Raw genomic sequence first — 15,758 nt, 5'->3', positions numbered from 1 at the left:
CCTCCTCACTCTCTTGCTCTTTGTTCTCTTTTCTTCCCTGTTCTTCCCCTCTGTCTTCACCCCTGACTTCCTGCCACGTGCTCATGGCCAGCCTTTGTTCCTCCCCTCTTCTACTCTTCTTCTCTCACTAAACCTCTCCATGTGGAACCATGTTGGCTTGGTGTGTTCTGTCTGGGAAGCAAGCCGAGATTTAAACCCCAACAGGCATTCTTATCCAAACCACCACACCTGGCTCCTACATTCTAGGGCTCCTATATTATTACATATATATTATTATTATTCTAGGGCTCCTATATTATTAATATTATATATTAATTTTCTGCTGCTGTGAGAAAATACCAATGCAATTCATGAAATAGTTATTTCGGCTCACATTTCCAGAAATGTGAGCTCATCACGGCCAACAGCTAAAGCTGAAAGGAAAATTATACAGATTTAAGGTTTAAAAATATGAAGTTAAAAGAGTAAGTTTCAAAATTCACAGACTCAGAGCTAAACACTGTGAAAAGCAAGTCCAGGCAGCCCGCCCTGCCACTAGGACTAACAGACCATAAAGATAAAGATAAGGAATGCAGGAACCAGCCTGTTATCAGGACTGACCCAAACCATCCGGCAGAAAGGCACCTCCCCCAGCTTACTCAGAGTCACACCTTAACCAGATGTCCTTCAAATCCTGATACGCCCCTAGCTCCTAAAATCCTGTACGCTCCAGTCAATACGTACTCTCCTGCTGTGCTGTAATCTCACTGCCATGTTTTATTTTTTTTTCTTTTTTTCGGAGCCGGGGACTGAACCCAGGGCCTTGCGCTTGCTAGGCAAGCGCTCTACCACTGAGCTAAATCCCCAACCCCTCACTGCCATGTTTAAATGAGCCAATCACTTATAGCCGCATCAGAAATTAGTCAATTGTGTGTAACCACGCCAAACCCCCTAGCCTTCCCTATATAAACCCCTGACTTTTGAGCTTCAGGGTCGACACCTCTGTCTCCTGTGCAGGATACGTGTCGACCCGGAGATCCCCGTAATAGATCTCCGTAATAAACCTTGCCTTTGCTTATTACATCCAAAATGGTCTCTCTGTGTCTGGGGTTTTGCGATTTCCCTTGACTTTAAACTTTTTTTTTTTTTTTTTTTGGTTGTTCTTTTTTTGAAACCCTGAACCCAGGGCCTCTCCTTGCAAGGATCTTTCCCCAACCCCTTTGCCCCTTTTTAGGGGGTCTCTCGGGATCTTTCATTTGGGGCTCCTCCGATCGGTGTTTCCTGGGGCACACCATCCTGAGACTCGAGCTAGGATCTTTCAAAGCTATGTTTTAATTTTGAATTACTATGCCTAAGAGATCCATGAAACAAAAATGCCTCTAACCTATTAGTCCCTTGCCCAAGGACAGATATTCTGGAATGCTGGAGCCTACTGTTGATGGGAGATAACAGGTCAAAGAGTGTTTGATCACATTTACCCAACTACAGGTGCTTGATCACATTTAGGTGGTAGGTATGCGGGTAGGAAATACATCAAGATGTATGTTTGCCCTTGGTTGGATGTAGGCAGGAGATATGTAGGCAGGAAATTTGTCAGGATATATGCCAGCCCTGATTAGACCTGATGGGAAATATGGTTTTGACTTTTTTTTTTTCCGGAGCTGAGGACTGAACCCAGGGCTTTGTGCTTGCTAGGCAAGCGCTCTACCACTGAGCTAAATCCCCAACCCCATGGTTTTGACTTTTAAGTACCTGGGAAACATGACATGTAGCTAGCCATTCCCTGGGAACCCAGTGGTGGACCTGGCCAGAATCTGTCTTCCTGGCCAGTATTTAATTAATGCTTGTTTCAGATTTGGCTCAAAGATTGTGGAACTGAATTGTGGATTTTCTCAAGACTCTCAGTTTTAACACTATCTATAATAAAAATCATTAACTGGTTGTAGTGGCATACTATTTTAATCCCAGCACTCTGGAGGCTGAGGTAGGTGGAACTCTGTATTGGAGGCCAGTCTAGACTACATAGAGAATGCCAGCCCAGTCAATGATACGTAGTGAGACATTGTCTCCATTGTCTCAAAAGATAAAAGGAATCCTTGAGGTCCATTTAGAGTGAGCTTACAGCTAGCAGCTTTAGAGATAAGCATGAGGCACAGATGCTCTCCCTAGGGGGAGGTTAGCACAGGCTCTTTTTAAGAGCTCTAAGAGTTAGAGAGTTATAAATAGTTGGCTATGTGACTGAGCCCAAGAACAGAACAGAGAACAGTCTCCAGCCTCCAATTACTCATTAGAGTACCAATAGGATAGGAGTGTTTGGGAAGGGGGCTATGCTGGTGTGAAATTTCTAAAGTCTCAGCCTATGGGGTAGAGAGCAGGGCTCTCTCTCTCTCCCTTCCTCTTCCCTCTCCTCCCTCCTCCCTCTCCCTCCCCTTCTTCCCTTCCTCTCCCCTCCTCCCTCTCCTCTCTCTGCTTCTCCCTTCCTCTTTTCTCCCTTTCCACCAGGGACTTTACAACCACTGTCCTGCTGGGTGTGGTGGCACAGGCGTTTAATCACAGCAGTTGGGAGGCAGAGGCACATAGATCTCTGTGAGTTAAAGGCCAGTTTAGGCTTTCTAGACTTTCAGGACAGCCAGGGCTAAAAAGAGAGACCCCATCATCAAACAGACAAACAAAAAGCCAGAAGAAGCACAACAAAAGGAAATAAAACAAACAAACGAACATACAAAACACACAAACTAAACCAAAACAACAAAAACCACCATCTTGTACTAAATCAGCATGCCAGGCATTTTTGCCTTCTTTTTTTTTTTTTTTTCCGGAGCTGGGGACTGAACCCAGGGCCTTGCGCTTGCTAGGCAAGCATTCTACCACTGAGCTAAATCCCCAACCCCTTTCTTTTTTTTTTTTAATGATGACTTTTTTTCTGCAGACTGATTCTATAGTTGGCTTAATGGTCAAAAGCACTCACTGTTTTTGCCAATGATTAGGGTTCAGTTCCCAGCGTCCAGATCGTAGCTCTTAATCATTCCTAAGTCCTGTGTCAGGGGATCCAATATCCTTTTTTGACCTCAGCAGGTACCAGCCATACATGTGATGTACACACATACAGATAAAACATCCACACACATAGAATAAAATGAAGAAATCTTAAAAAAAAATTGTTTAATGTCAGGCATGGTGGCATATGCTTTTAATTCCAGTGCTAGGGAGGCAAAGATAGGCAGCTCTCTATGAGTTCAAGGCTAGCCTGGTCTACATAATGAGTTAAGTGAGTGGAGATAGGAACTGGTTATTCTTAAATGGATAGACAGCTAGGGAGAGGTCTTGGGTAGGAGCCATCAAACTAACCTGAGTGTCTCCACGTTAGAGGGCTAACTCCCAAACTTGTGCCCCAAAGAAACGCCTTCATTACCCAGGCCTTTTCTTCACTGGGTTAACTTCCTCCCAGGCCCCCTTGGGGGCCACAGATAACCCATTGTGTGGGCTTGGCAGGGTAAGAGGCTCATGACCTCTCACCATTGTGGACCTCTGATGACAAAAGTGGTTTTTTTTCTGAGGGATATTTTGCTACGGGGAGGGACTTCTGCAGGTTTCCCCAACCTGTGTTTCATCTAGTCAAGTCCTTACTGTCATTTGAGTCGACCCAAGCAGCTAAAGGCATCTTACCAGATCTAATTCAAGAAGGAGAAACAGCTGGCCTGGAGTAGCACACACCTTTAATCTTATTACTCAAGAGGCAGAGGCAAGCAAATCTCTGAGTCTGAGGCTAGCCTGGTCTGAGGCTAGCCTGGTTTACAGATCGAGTTCCAGGTCAGCCAGAGCTACACGGTCAGACACTATCAAGGAAACAAACAAACAAAAAATTTTGCTCCACACCTTATTAAAAAGCATGTAAACACAGACTACCTACGGGCTATGGTGCTTCCTCTCTGGTCACCCTTCCTTGTACCACAGCTGCAAGAAATCTCACATGTGATAGACTGCAGGTCTCCATCCTGTAATTCTCTTTTTAAAAATTTTATGTGTATGAGTATTTTGCCTACATGTATGTATGTGCACCATATGTGTGCCCAGTGGCCACAGAAGCCAGAGGGGTTGGGTCAGATTCCCTAAGGACTTGAACCATAGCTCATGGTTGTTAGTAATCATGTAGGTGCTGGAAAATGAACCTGGGTTCTTTTGCAAGAGCAGTCAGTGCTCTAAACTGCTGAGTCATCTCTAAAACCTCAAATTTGTTTTGCTTTTTCTTTTGAGACAGGGTTTCTCTGTGTAGCCCCCGCTGTCCTGGAACTTACTCTGTAGACCAGGCTGGCTCAAACTCAGAGATCCTCTGCTTTCAGAGTGCTGGGGTTAAAGGCATGTGCCACTAACCTACTGACTGCAACTCTCTCCATGATGGAGAAACAGATTCATGGGAAGGCTATCAGGCAACACCAGGACAGCCAAGACTACACAGAGAGACCCTGTCTCAAAACTTAGATACACCTTAGGCTTATTTTCTCTGAGTATGAGACCATCCTTAAATTTGTAATTTAGGTCCCAGCCCTGGGTTACATTTAAAACAATTTAAACAGCGATAGAAAGCTGCAAATCTGGTCAATAGGTCACTCCTCTTTGCCTGATCACAGCAAAGTTCTTGCAAGAATTATTTTAAGTACACTCATGTTGTACTTTTTCAAATAGCCATTACCTGGGGTCATCTTGCCCACCTGACAGAATTATTTCTCAAGAAGAGAACTGGGCTTTATTGCAAATCAGGACTTAACACTGCTTGTGACCCTATCCTGCCCCCTTGAGCTGCCTGTTAGGGAAGTGTTCTATGGTGTGGGGGCAGGCCTAATGGCTGGTCAATACTGAACAAGCATTGCCATCCTAGGCATCGTAAACTTTAACAGGTCTGGGTATCATACTGTATTTTGAGGGCAGCATTCCTTTAGCTAAATTCTACTTTGTGTAATTTAATGTCTCGTAAGCAAACCTATTAGTAATTACTACATCAATTCTATTACTGAGTTTCTTTTACATCAAATCCTTTTAATAATGCACACATGAAGGAAACATTGCTTGAAAAACTATCCATATTTCTCCATGCCTCATTGTGAGGCTATGCAGCAAGCTTTTTCTAGACAGTTTCTCTTTTTCTTTAAAATAATGTGTATGTATGTAGTGTTCATAGGGCCATCAGATACCCTGGACTTAGTTTGTGAGGGGCCATGTGAGTGCTGGGAATTAAATCTGGGTTCACTGGGAGAGCAACCATCTCTTAACCTTTGGGTCATCTCTCCAACCTGTCCTAAAGTTTCCAATGATGCCCTTTCTGTTTTCCACTGTCCTGAATCTGGGAGTTCTTTCTCCCCCCCCCACCCCTTTTTTTTTTTGAGACAATGTATCTATTTTTGAGCCAGGCTTCTGGGAACCAAGGCTAAGAGCCTAGTTTGTCTCCAAATTCGTTATGTAGCAGAGGTTGACCTTGAACTCTGGATCTTCCTGTCTCACCTTTTGAGGGCTGGGTTATATACTTCATCTCCGGCCCCAACATTTAACTCTCTTAGAATAATCTGTTCTTTTTCTTTTTTTTCTCTCCTTTCCCTTCCTTTCGTTTGCTTTTTTTGAGACAGGGTTTGTCTATGTAGCCCAGTCTTCCCTGGAACTCTCTTTGTAGATCAGGCGGGTCTCGAACTGCCTTTTGTCTTCCAAGTGCTTGAATTAATGGCTCTGAGAAGGCGTTTCACTTGGAGAGCAGCCATTCTCTTCAGCTTCGCTCGCTGTTTAAGGAAGCCGCCGGGAGCCCGCCCTGGCCCCTCCCATTCCCATCATGCACCTCGCAATTTTATTTAGGTGGCAGTTGGACTACGTGCCACGGGGCGGCGCGCGTTCTCGTGTGCGCAGGCTCAGAGTGCTGCCTGCTTCTTGTGTTGGCGGCGGCGAGCGGAAGTCCTTGGGAGCGCCAGTTCCGTCTGTGTGTTCGAGTGGACAAAATGGCGAAGATCGCCAAGACTCACGAAGGTAAGCGGCCTTTCCCTTCCCACGCGCGACCTCGGCCGCCGGCCAGATGCGTCCCTCTCTCTTGGCTTTCGGCGTCTTCGCGAGGCATCTCTGGCCTCGGCCGAGTCAGCGCGGCGGGGCCTGCTCGGCTCTTCGGCGCAGGCCGCTGCCCTCGTAATGGCGTCCTCTTGCACTCCGGGGCCGGTGCTTTGTTCCGGGCTGGATGTTGGTGCTTCTGACTTCTCTTGCTCTGGCCGCAGGGCCTCGCTCGAGCGGCTTGCTCTGGAGGACTCCGGGGGAGGGAGCAGGAGGCGGACATGGGAGGGACGTCTCTCTCGCTCCCTGGGCGCTGTCGTTGGCAGTTTGCACCTGGAAAGCCCTGAATGACGGCAGCCGCTTTCGGGCCGCTCTTAACGGAGTCCGTTTCAGCGGAGGCCTGTTACTTCAAACCTCCGTTGTATAGGCATCTCCAGGCGGCTGGGTTATGTTGTGGTGGTGCTTGCACGAAATGATTCCGGCATAAAATCTGGTAGTTTACTCCTTAAATCACTTTCAGCGTAGTGTTTCTCTTTTTCTTTGAGAGCTAAATGTTGGAGAACCAGGAGTAAGGAAGAAGGAAGGAAGGGCAGATTTGACCAGTTGCCAAAGTTTTCAGGGTAGTCGGTCATTTTATGCCCCACAAGAGTAAAACAGCTTGAAGCATGTTGAAAAGCTACGGGATTCCATAAAGAAGGAACCAGAGAAGACGGGAAGGAATTGAGTGTGAGAGATTGAATCTCTCTTTCTTGGCTTCCGGTTTAGAAGCCAAAATTTACGCTGACAACATGGCTACTAAGTCACTAAACAAGTCCTTTCTAAGTGTGTGTCTTGGTGTTAGAGAGAGGATTCTAAGGATGTTAGAAATTTGACAGTTTGATGTGGAAAACAAACGTGTCTTTATTCTCTTAGAAAAGGAATGTGTACAGAGAAGTAAAGCCAATACTTTCTGAGAAGCTGGGTAACAGAGCCATTAATTTATGCATAGTTATTTTTGGGAGGTGGTGACGCGGTGCTGATAAAAAAGGATCAATCAGTTTTAAATTAGAGGAGGATGTCTGAGCCCGAGGGAACATCTTGTAACAACACAGTGACTCGTTGTTGTGGTGGACTAGGGTGTAAGGAGGGAATTCCGATACGATTCTAGAGAGATGGTTTAGGACCAAAAGGTGATTGTTGGGACATTGGAGGAACTGAAAGTACCAACACTTTTGAAAGCCAGAAATGTTAACTGCCTTAGTCTTTTGTTTTTAAACTGAAAGTACAACACATGTTTTTGTTTTCTTTTTTTCTTTTCTGAGATTACATAGTGATCCCTGTTGCCCTGAAACTTGCTATGTAGACAAGAATAGGCCCTAGTCTACAAGGTTAAAAGGCCCGAGTGTGCTACTATGTCTGGCTAGTCCAAGATTTTTTTTTTTTTAAATCGAAATATTTCTCCCCCCCCTTTCTTTTCTTTCTTTCTTTCTTTTTTTTTTTTTTTTTTCAGAGCTGGGGACTGAACCCAGGGCCTTGCGCTTGCTAGGCAAGCGCTCTACCACTGAGCTAAATCCCCAACCCCTCCCCCTCTTTCTTTAAAGAATGATTTATTTCATGTATGTAGGAACACTGTCGATAGGTTATTTTAATTGTTTTCCATTCTGGGGAACCAGTGAGTTTTTTGGGCTTACAGAGCCTGGTATGAGGGGAAGTGTTTACTGACAGAAGCATGGTTTACTGCTTGCTGGCATCTCCATAGCTGCATAGGTAGAGTTTCATGCCCTGATAGGTTATTTATTTATGGATATTTTGTAGCTTTGATTGTTGGCTTATTGATATCTTCAATGTAACATACTCCCTGTTAGATAAATGTAAAGTTTATTTTATGTGCATTTAGTGTTTTTCCTGCATATATGTCTGTGAGGGTGTCAGATTCCCTGGAAGTGGAGTAAAAGACAGTTGGAAGCTTCCATGTGGGTGCTGGGAACTGAACCCAGGTCCTCTGGAAGAGCAGTCACTGCTCTTAGCTGCAGAGCCATTTTTCCAGTGCTGGTAAATGTAAAATTTAGGGATGAATTTATTTATTTTTTTCTTTCTTTCTTCTTCTTTTCCTTTTCCTTTTCTTTCCTTTTCCTTCCTTCCTTTTCTTTTCTTTTTTCTTTCTTTCTTTCTTTCTTTTTTCTTTTTTTTTTTTTCATTGTAGAAGTCCAGCAAACTTGTTGGTCAGTTGTAGGTCATTGGCAGAAATTGCTAATTAGGATTATTTTATCGTTGAATTAATTAGTATTGTACAAGTGCTGTTTGAATGCAGGGTGCTGTATGTCACTATTAGGTATAAGTCAGATGCTAACCCCCCCCCCCCCCCAAAGACAGGGTTTCCCTGTATAGACCTGGCTGGACCTAGCTGACCTGGAATTCTGTACACCAGGCTGGGCCTTGAACACAGATTAATCTGTGTTTCTTAAGTACTGGGATTAAAATTCTCGCATCACCACCGCCCATCTCATAACTTTTTAGTAGAACTGTATATAGCATTTTCATGGCCTCTTGCTCTCTTAATGATGTTTTCCTGGAGAATATAGTGTTTTACAACTGTCATTTAAGTCACTGTAACATGGAGCAAAATTAGTTTTCCTGAGGGGTGTGGCCCTCAGTATAAGTCTTAATTGTCTTAGTCTTTTTTTTTTTTTTTTTTTTGTTGGTATGTTTTTTTGTTTTGTTGCTTTGCTTTGGAATTTGCTCTGTATATCAGACTGGCCTCGAACTTTTTGTTTTTTGAGACAGTTTCTCCATATAGTTTCTGCTGTTCTGAAACTCTGGGTAGGCTATGCTGGCTTTGGATTGGCTTGCCTCTATCCCCCAAGTGCTGGGATCAGACTTGTGCACCACCATGCTTGTTTAAAGTAGGGCTTTTGAAAAATTTTTATATTTATATTTGCTTTGTGCAAATATCAGGACAACTTGGAAGAGTTGTTCACTCCTTCCACGATGAAGGTTCTGGGATGTCAGGTTTGGCAGGAAGTGAGTTCACACCTTTAATCAGAGTAATCTCATTAAAGCTTTCTCTACCATTGGTGTGCACAGGAATTATATGTGCCTTGATAGCTCCAGCACCTGGTCCATAATAGGTATCCAAGTGTTAAATCAACATTTATTTGATAGATTGTCATGTATTAGATTTATTTTACTACTTTTGGAGAAAGGGTCTTTCGTAGTCCAGGCTGGTCTTGACTTCTGATTTTCCATCTCTTCAGTGCTAGAATTGTAGGCATGTGAATTCACACCCTGTAGTTTTATGGAAAAAGGCTCATAGAAGTGGATCATAGTTATTTTTGTTTTATTTTTTCCCTTAAATTTATGTATTGTGTTTTGTATTTCTGCTTCTGTCACCATGTGACAACTTTCTGAAGTTGGATTCCAGTTTTCAGGCTTCTGCAAGAGCCTTTAGCTGCTGAGCCATCTTGCTAGACCTCACTTTTGTTTTCTCTTGGAAATATTGTGTGGGCATGCCTGGCTGGTTACTCTCTTTGCTTGTTTGTTTGTTTGTTTGTTTTGAGACCCATTCAGGGTTTCTCCATGTATCCCTGACTAGTCTCAAACTCACAGATCTGTCTGCCTCTGCTTCCCAAGTGCTGGGATTAAAGGCATGCACCATTACATCCTCACTTTGTATCTTAAGCTAGAGTAAACCTTTGCCTCCTGGACACTGGGATTTTCTGAATGTAACACTATGTGTTCCAGATCTCAAAGTTTGGGATCAATCCCCAGGATTCTATAGTTTATTACAGAGTATTTGCCATTGAACTACCCTCCTACTCTGAAAAGGGGTATTTTAAAACCCAGTTTTGTTACATCTGTTTGATCAGAGAGGTAGAAAATAGCTTATTCTTCTGAGAATCTTCTGAATTGAAAGGAAAAGCTGTTTTAACATTAAAGTTGGAAGGCTTTAGATAGCGCAAGGTTTGACTTTTGGCTTTTCAGTGAGTGTAGAAAAAAGTACGATCTTCCTTTTCCAAGTAACAAATTAATATTTGTGTGTGTAAGTATGCATGCATGTGTGTAATATGTGTATGTGTTTAGGTATCCCCACCTGTGTACACATTGTATGCACATGGAAGCTGAAGGGGCAGTTGGGGTTATTCCCTTGAGCCAGGGTATCTTACTGAACCTGGAGCTATGCTGGTGACCAGCAAGACTGTTTTCCTTCTCTGCACGGAGTTACAGATGTGCATGACTATGCCAGTCGTTTTAACATGGCATTTGGGGATTTGAAGTTGGGTTCTATGCAAGCATTCTTACCGGCTGAGTCATCTCTCCACTCCAGATGATTTTTGTGTTTTAAGAAAGTTATTCCCCAGCTCCGGGGGAAAAAAAAAGTTATCGAATAATTTCATTGGAGGCCATGATTGGCATTAGATTATTGGAGTAATTGAGACTGGTCTTTGATTCAGACTTCCTGGTGTGACTTACTTCTCAGTAATAATTTTCCGTGCTATTCTCAAGCATTTCTATTTGTATATTGCTTATTTTTAAAGAGATGGCTACCTCAGTTTGCTTGACTCATGGAAGGTATAGAAGTTCTTTGTATAGAAGTTGGTTATAGTTGTGTCTTCCTTCTATGGAAGTGTCCATCAAACAACCCCCCTCCCCAACCCCACTTTGGGCCTTTTTTTCTGTTTATTTGTTCTCATTTTGACCAGGTTGACTTCAAATCTGCTTGTCCTTGGATTTCTCATCCTCCTGCCTTCACCTGACACCTCAGAAGTGCTGCCATGTCACCTATGTACTATCCTCAGCTTCCATGGTTCTGTTCTTAGGCCATATTGAACCAAACTGAAGTTTTTTTTAAATTTATTTATTTTATGCTATAAGTATACTGTAGCTGTCTTCAGACAGCTTCAGAAGAGGGCATCAGATCCCATTACTGATGGTTGTGAGCCACCATGTGGTTGCTGGGAATTGAACTCACAACCTCTGGAAGAGCAGTCAGTGCTCTTACCTGCTGAGCCGTCTCTCTAGCCCCAAACTTTTTCAATATATTTCTCTCAGTTTTTGATAAGGTATGTTGCCCAGGATGACCTTGAATTTCTTGCTTTAAAAAGTTTTTGATGACAGGGTCTCAGTTTATGGCCTTGGCTGGCCTAGATTTCATTACCATAGATAGACCAGGTTGTTAGAGGTCCACCTGCCTCTTTTGAGTACTGTGAGTTAAAGGCATGGACCACCAATACAAAAACCTTATCTAATGGTGGCATTATAGGATAAACACAATTCCTGATTTCTGTGGGCAAAAGAACTGGAAGCTAAGTATGGTGGACCATATCTCTAATTCTAGTTCTCAGGAGGATTGCCAGTGATTGGAGGTTAGCTCAGGTAACATTGTAAAGCTTTGGCACAAGAAATAAGAAAAGAAGCCATATGTGTTAGCACAAGGGACTCTGAGTTTCTGTGTCTGTGTAATGGTTAGGTGCATCTGACCATTCTAATTCGGGTGGTGTCATCATACTGTACTGATGTTGTAGAAGAGTGATTGCAGGCTGTTGGATGGTGGCTTTTTTTTTTTTTTTTTTGCTTTTCGTGTGTATGTTTTGAGGCAGATCTCACTATGTAGCCCTTGACTGATGTGGAATTAACAGAAAAGACAGGCTAGCCTGAACTTAGGTGAAATCTTCCTGCCCTGCCCTCATGAACACAGGGGTTTCAAGTGTGAACCACCACTGTTGATTTAAGGTTGGGTTTTTTTTTTTTTTTAATTCTTTTTTTTTTTGGAATAACAGGGTTTCAAGTGTGAACCACCACTGTTGATTTAAGGTTGGGTTTTTTTGTTGATGTTTGGTTTGGTTTTCTGGGGGGAGGTTTTGTTGTTGTTTTGAGACAGGGTCTCTATGTAGCCTTGACTGTCCTTGAACTTGAGTTTGGTCTGCCTCTGCCTCTTGAGTGCTGGAATCAAATATGAGTGTGGCTATGACTCCAGTTTTGAAGGGGTTACAAATACCACTTCCATCAGGACTCTGGAAGGAAACAGAAATGAGCAAATGAGACTGACCAAACAGTTAGCTTCTGTGTTCCCTCCTCTCAAGGGTGGGAATTAAAGACATGTACTACCACTCTTGGTTCATAGGTATGCGTGCACGTGCACGCGCACATGCACACACACACACACACACACGCACGCACACGCACACACACACACAAGAGACACAGAGTTAAAAGAGATAATAGACTAAAATAAAGCTCAAATTAGGGTAATTCTAACTACTTGTTTGTGGTAGCAGTTTCGAGCGGTGCAAAGAGGGGTGTGATGTAGGAATAATTGTGTCTGTAAAGATGATACAGTAACACAGGCTAAGAATTTTGAGATGTAAAACAAAATGGGGGACAGCAAACTCATTAACTTATTTTTTATTTCCTTTTAAAATATTTATTTCAATTTTTATGTGCATGGGTTTTTTGTCTACTTGTATATCTGTGTTACCACATACATTTGTACCCCTGGAGGCCAGAAAATTGTGTCAGAACTGGAGTTACAGATGGTTGTAAGCTGGCATGTGGGTGCTGGGAACCAGACATGGGTCTTCAGGAAGAACAGCCAGTTCTTTCAAACACTGAGTCATCTCCAGCCCCTCATTGCCTCTTTTTATTTAATTCCTTGTCCCTTTTTTATTGGGGAAGGAGCCCAGCCATTCTTTGGACTACATAAACTTGTTTAATTTTCTTAAACCATCTACCTTTGAGAATACGATGTTTTTCTTGGCTGGGGCTCAGTGGGGTTAGGCAGTTAATGTGATAATTGTAACTGGCATTTGATCTCTTACCTAGTGAAGGAGAGTCTCTCTGTCCACTGGTTGTAAGACCTACCCATAATCTCTGTTCTAGCTGTTCTTAAAATTATGCTGCCAAAGATGTCCTTGAATTCTTGTCTCTTCTTCTGGGCTACAAAGTAGAAGTTACTATACTATACTTGTTTATACAGTGCTGGGGCATTTGTTCATGCTAGGTAAGCACCCTACCAAATGAGCAACAACCCCCCAACCCCCAACCCAATCTAATTACTATGTATTGAAAAGAAACTGAAGAGTGCTGGACGTGCTTACTCACAGAAGTAGTCTTAGGGATTAGGAATTTGATCCTTGGAACTCCTGTAAAAAGCTAGATGTGTAAAAAGTTAGCTAAATGAAAGTGGATGTGTAATATCAGTACTCCTACTGCAAGAGGGAAAATAAAGATGGGAGAATTGGCGGGAAACTTTTGGACCAGGTAACCAGGAGTCCACTGTACAGTTGAGAAACACAAGACTTAGCAAGTAGAAGGAGATGGCTCACAACAGGTGCTTTACTGGCTGGTCTACTTTACTGGCCCCAGCCTAAAGCTGTTTTATACTTGGTCTTAGCTAAAGGGCAGAGCAGTGATCTAAGCTATTTTACCTCTTTGGTGGGTTTTATTTTTTGCTGTAACATAACACATGAGGCTAGGTATCAGACTGAGGAGCTTAGAGTGCTGAGCAACTGATTTACTACTGAATTATGTCTCGCAGTTCTGGTAGTGGCAAGTTTAAATAATTGTTAAATAACTGGTCCAACATTTTTAATTTTTCTGACTGCCAGGGATTGCTCAGTAAGTCACTTGTCACACAAGCTTAGTGACCTCAGTTTGATCTTGGAACCATGCAAAAGGGTAGAAGAGAACGGAGTTTCTGAGTTTTCTGAGTATTTATTTGACCTATACATTTGCACATGCTAGTATTAAAAAAATATATATATATATATTTTAACTATATATATATAGTTAAAGGATTTAATTATTTTGTATGTGAGTACTGTAGACACCTCAGATCCTATTACAGATGGTTGTGAGCCACCACTCGGTTGCTGGGAATTGAACTCAGGACCCCTTGCTGAGCCATCTCTCCTCACTCCAACAAGTACATATTTTAAAGTGGGTTTAATTTTCAGTTGGGGGAAGATTTATAATTTCAAGGATAATTTTGATAACCCATTCTAATGGTTGGGGTTAAGTTGTTGAGGAGATAGTAAATCAGATCTTTGGGTTCCTTTGATCTGTTGAAGTAAGGAAATGTAATGTATGTGTAGATGTACTTAATACTGATAGCTCTTTTAGCCTCTTACTAAGTTTTTCTCTATTTGCTGATATTTTGAAAAGACCTAATAAGGAGATAAATTATACTGAGAGCTCTTTAGAACATGAAATTGTTTTCTTTCTTACAGATATCGAAGCACAGATTCGAGAAATTCAAGGCAAGAAGGCAGCTCTTGATGAAGCCCAAGGAGTGGGCCTTGATTCCACAGGTTATTATGACCAAGAAATTTATGGTGGAAGTGATAGCAGGTTTGCTGGATATGTGACATCAATTGCTGCGACTGAACTTGAAGATGTAAGTTACAAATTATCCAGGACGCAAGGTTTTTTGTTTTATGTTTTTAAGAGAAAAATAGGAATTTTCTGTTTGAGTTGCATGGTTAAAAGGAGAGAAACAGTTTAATGACACACACACATAGAGAAAATAGTTTTACACACACACACACACACACACACACACACACACACACACACACACACACACACACACACACTTCTCCTTGTAGTCCTAGCTAGCAGAATTGGATATGTAGACCCATCCACACACATACTCACACCTGCCCTCTCTGTGATCCTATATGTAGACCGTGCTGGCCTCAAATTTTACCTGTCTGTCTTCCAACTACTGGGACTAAAGGGGCATGCTACCGTAACTCTCCCTGGTTTCTGAAGTTTCACAGTCAGCCTTCTTTTGCCTGCTAAATACTGGGGCCACCCTCACCATGCCCTCAGATAACTCCTAAAGTGCTCAGTTTTGGAATTTTATCTGAATATTGTTCTTATCTAAATATTGTTACATGATATATAAAGCACTTTCATTCGTGATATAAATTCTCATTACCTAATCCTGTCCAGAATACCCTATGGAAAAGGTGACTGGACTGTAAATAGTCATTTTTCCGTGACTTGTTCTTTCACCACATCCATTTTTTGTGAGTTGATTCCTGTTTTTGGATCAAGCTTTTCAGGTCTTGTTCATTCTAACAAATGCTTTACCTCTGGGCTCACCAGCCCTTTAAATTATGTTGTTTTTTGTTGTTGTTTTTTTTTAATAAATTATTCTTTTTTCTTTTTTAAAGATTTATTTTATTCATATGAGTACCCTGTAGCTGTCTGCAGACACACCAGAAGAGGGCATCGGATCCCATTACAGATGGTTGTGAGCCACCATGTGGTTGCTGGGAATTGAACTCAGGACCTCAGGAAGAGCAGTCAGTGCTCTTAACCGCTGAGCCATCTCTCCAGCCCTGTTGTTGTTGTTTTGAACAGGATCTCCTTATAGGTCCATCGGGGTGCTGGGATTATAGGCTTGTGCCACTATACTTAAGTTTTTCTTGAGCTGTTGTATCTACTTCAGTTTTTTAAAAATAAATGGATTATTTTTATTCTTTGGGAATTTCACACTTGCTTATATTGTATTTTGATTTTTTTTAAATATTTATTCATTTATTATATATAAGTACACTGTAGCTGTCTTCAGACACACCAGAAGAGGGCATCGGATCTCTTTACAGATGGTTGTGAGCCACTATGTGGTTGCTGGGAATTGAACTCAGGACTTCTGGAAAGAGCAGTTGGGTGCTCTTAACCACTGAGCCATCTCTCCAGCCCCTGTATCTTGATCTTATTCACCATCTACCCCTCCCCCTTTTCCAGACTTACCCCATGTACTTCCAACTCTT

The 15,758-nt window shown here is 42.4% G+C and overlaps 1 protein-coding gene across 3 annotated transcripts in view; it reads left to right on the top strand.

The window, feature by feature from the left end:
• The first annotated feature begins 5,831 nt into the window (after positions 1 to 5,831).
• Positions 5,832 to 15,758, top strand: part of Sf3b1 (splicing factor 3b subunit 1) — a 43,169-nt gene continuing 33,242 nt past the window's right edge. For all 3 annotated transcript variants that reach the window (XR_004387724.1, XR_004387723.1, XM_032901108.1), the window contains exons 1-2: positions 5,832 to 5,985; positions 14,205 to 14,371. Coding sequence is in view for 1 of the 3 variants with exons in the window: in XM_032901108.1 (XP_032756999.1) it covers positions 5,958 to 5,985; positions 14,205 to 14,371 (195 nt within the window). In the remaining 2 variants the exon portion in view is untranslated. The remainder of the gene's footprint in view (positions 5,986 to 14,204; positions 14,372 to 15,758) is intronic.

Source organism: Rattus rattus, chromosome 4 (assembly GCF_011064425.1).
Source record: "Rattus rattus isolate New Zealand chromosome 4, Rrattus_CSIRO_v1, whole genome shotgun sequence".
Classification (NCBI taxonomy): domain Eukaryota; kingdom Metazoa; phylum Chordata; class Mammalia; order Rodentia; family Muridae; genus Rattus; species Rattus rattus.
Note: the sequence above shows the minus strand (reverse complement) of the source record. Positions and strands in the feature narration are given on the sequence as shown.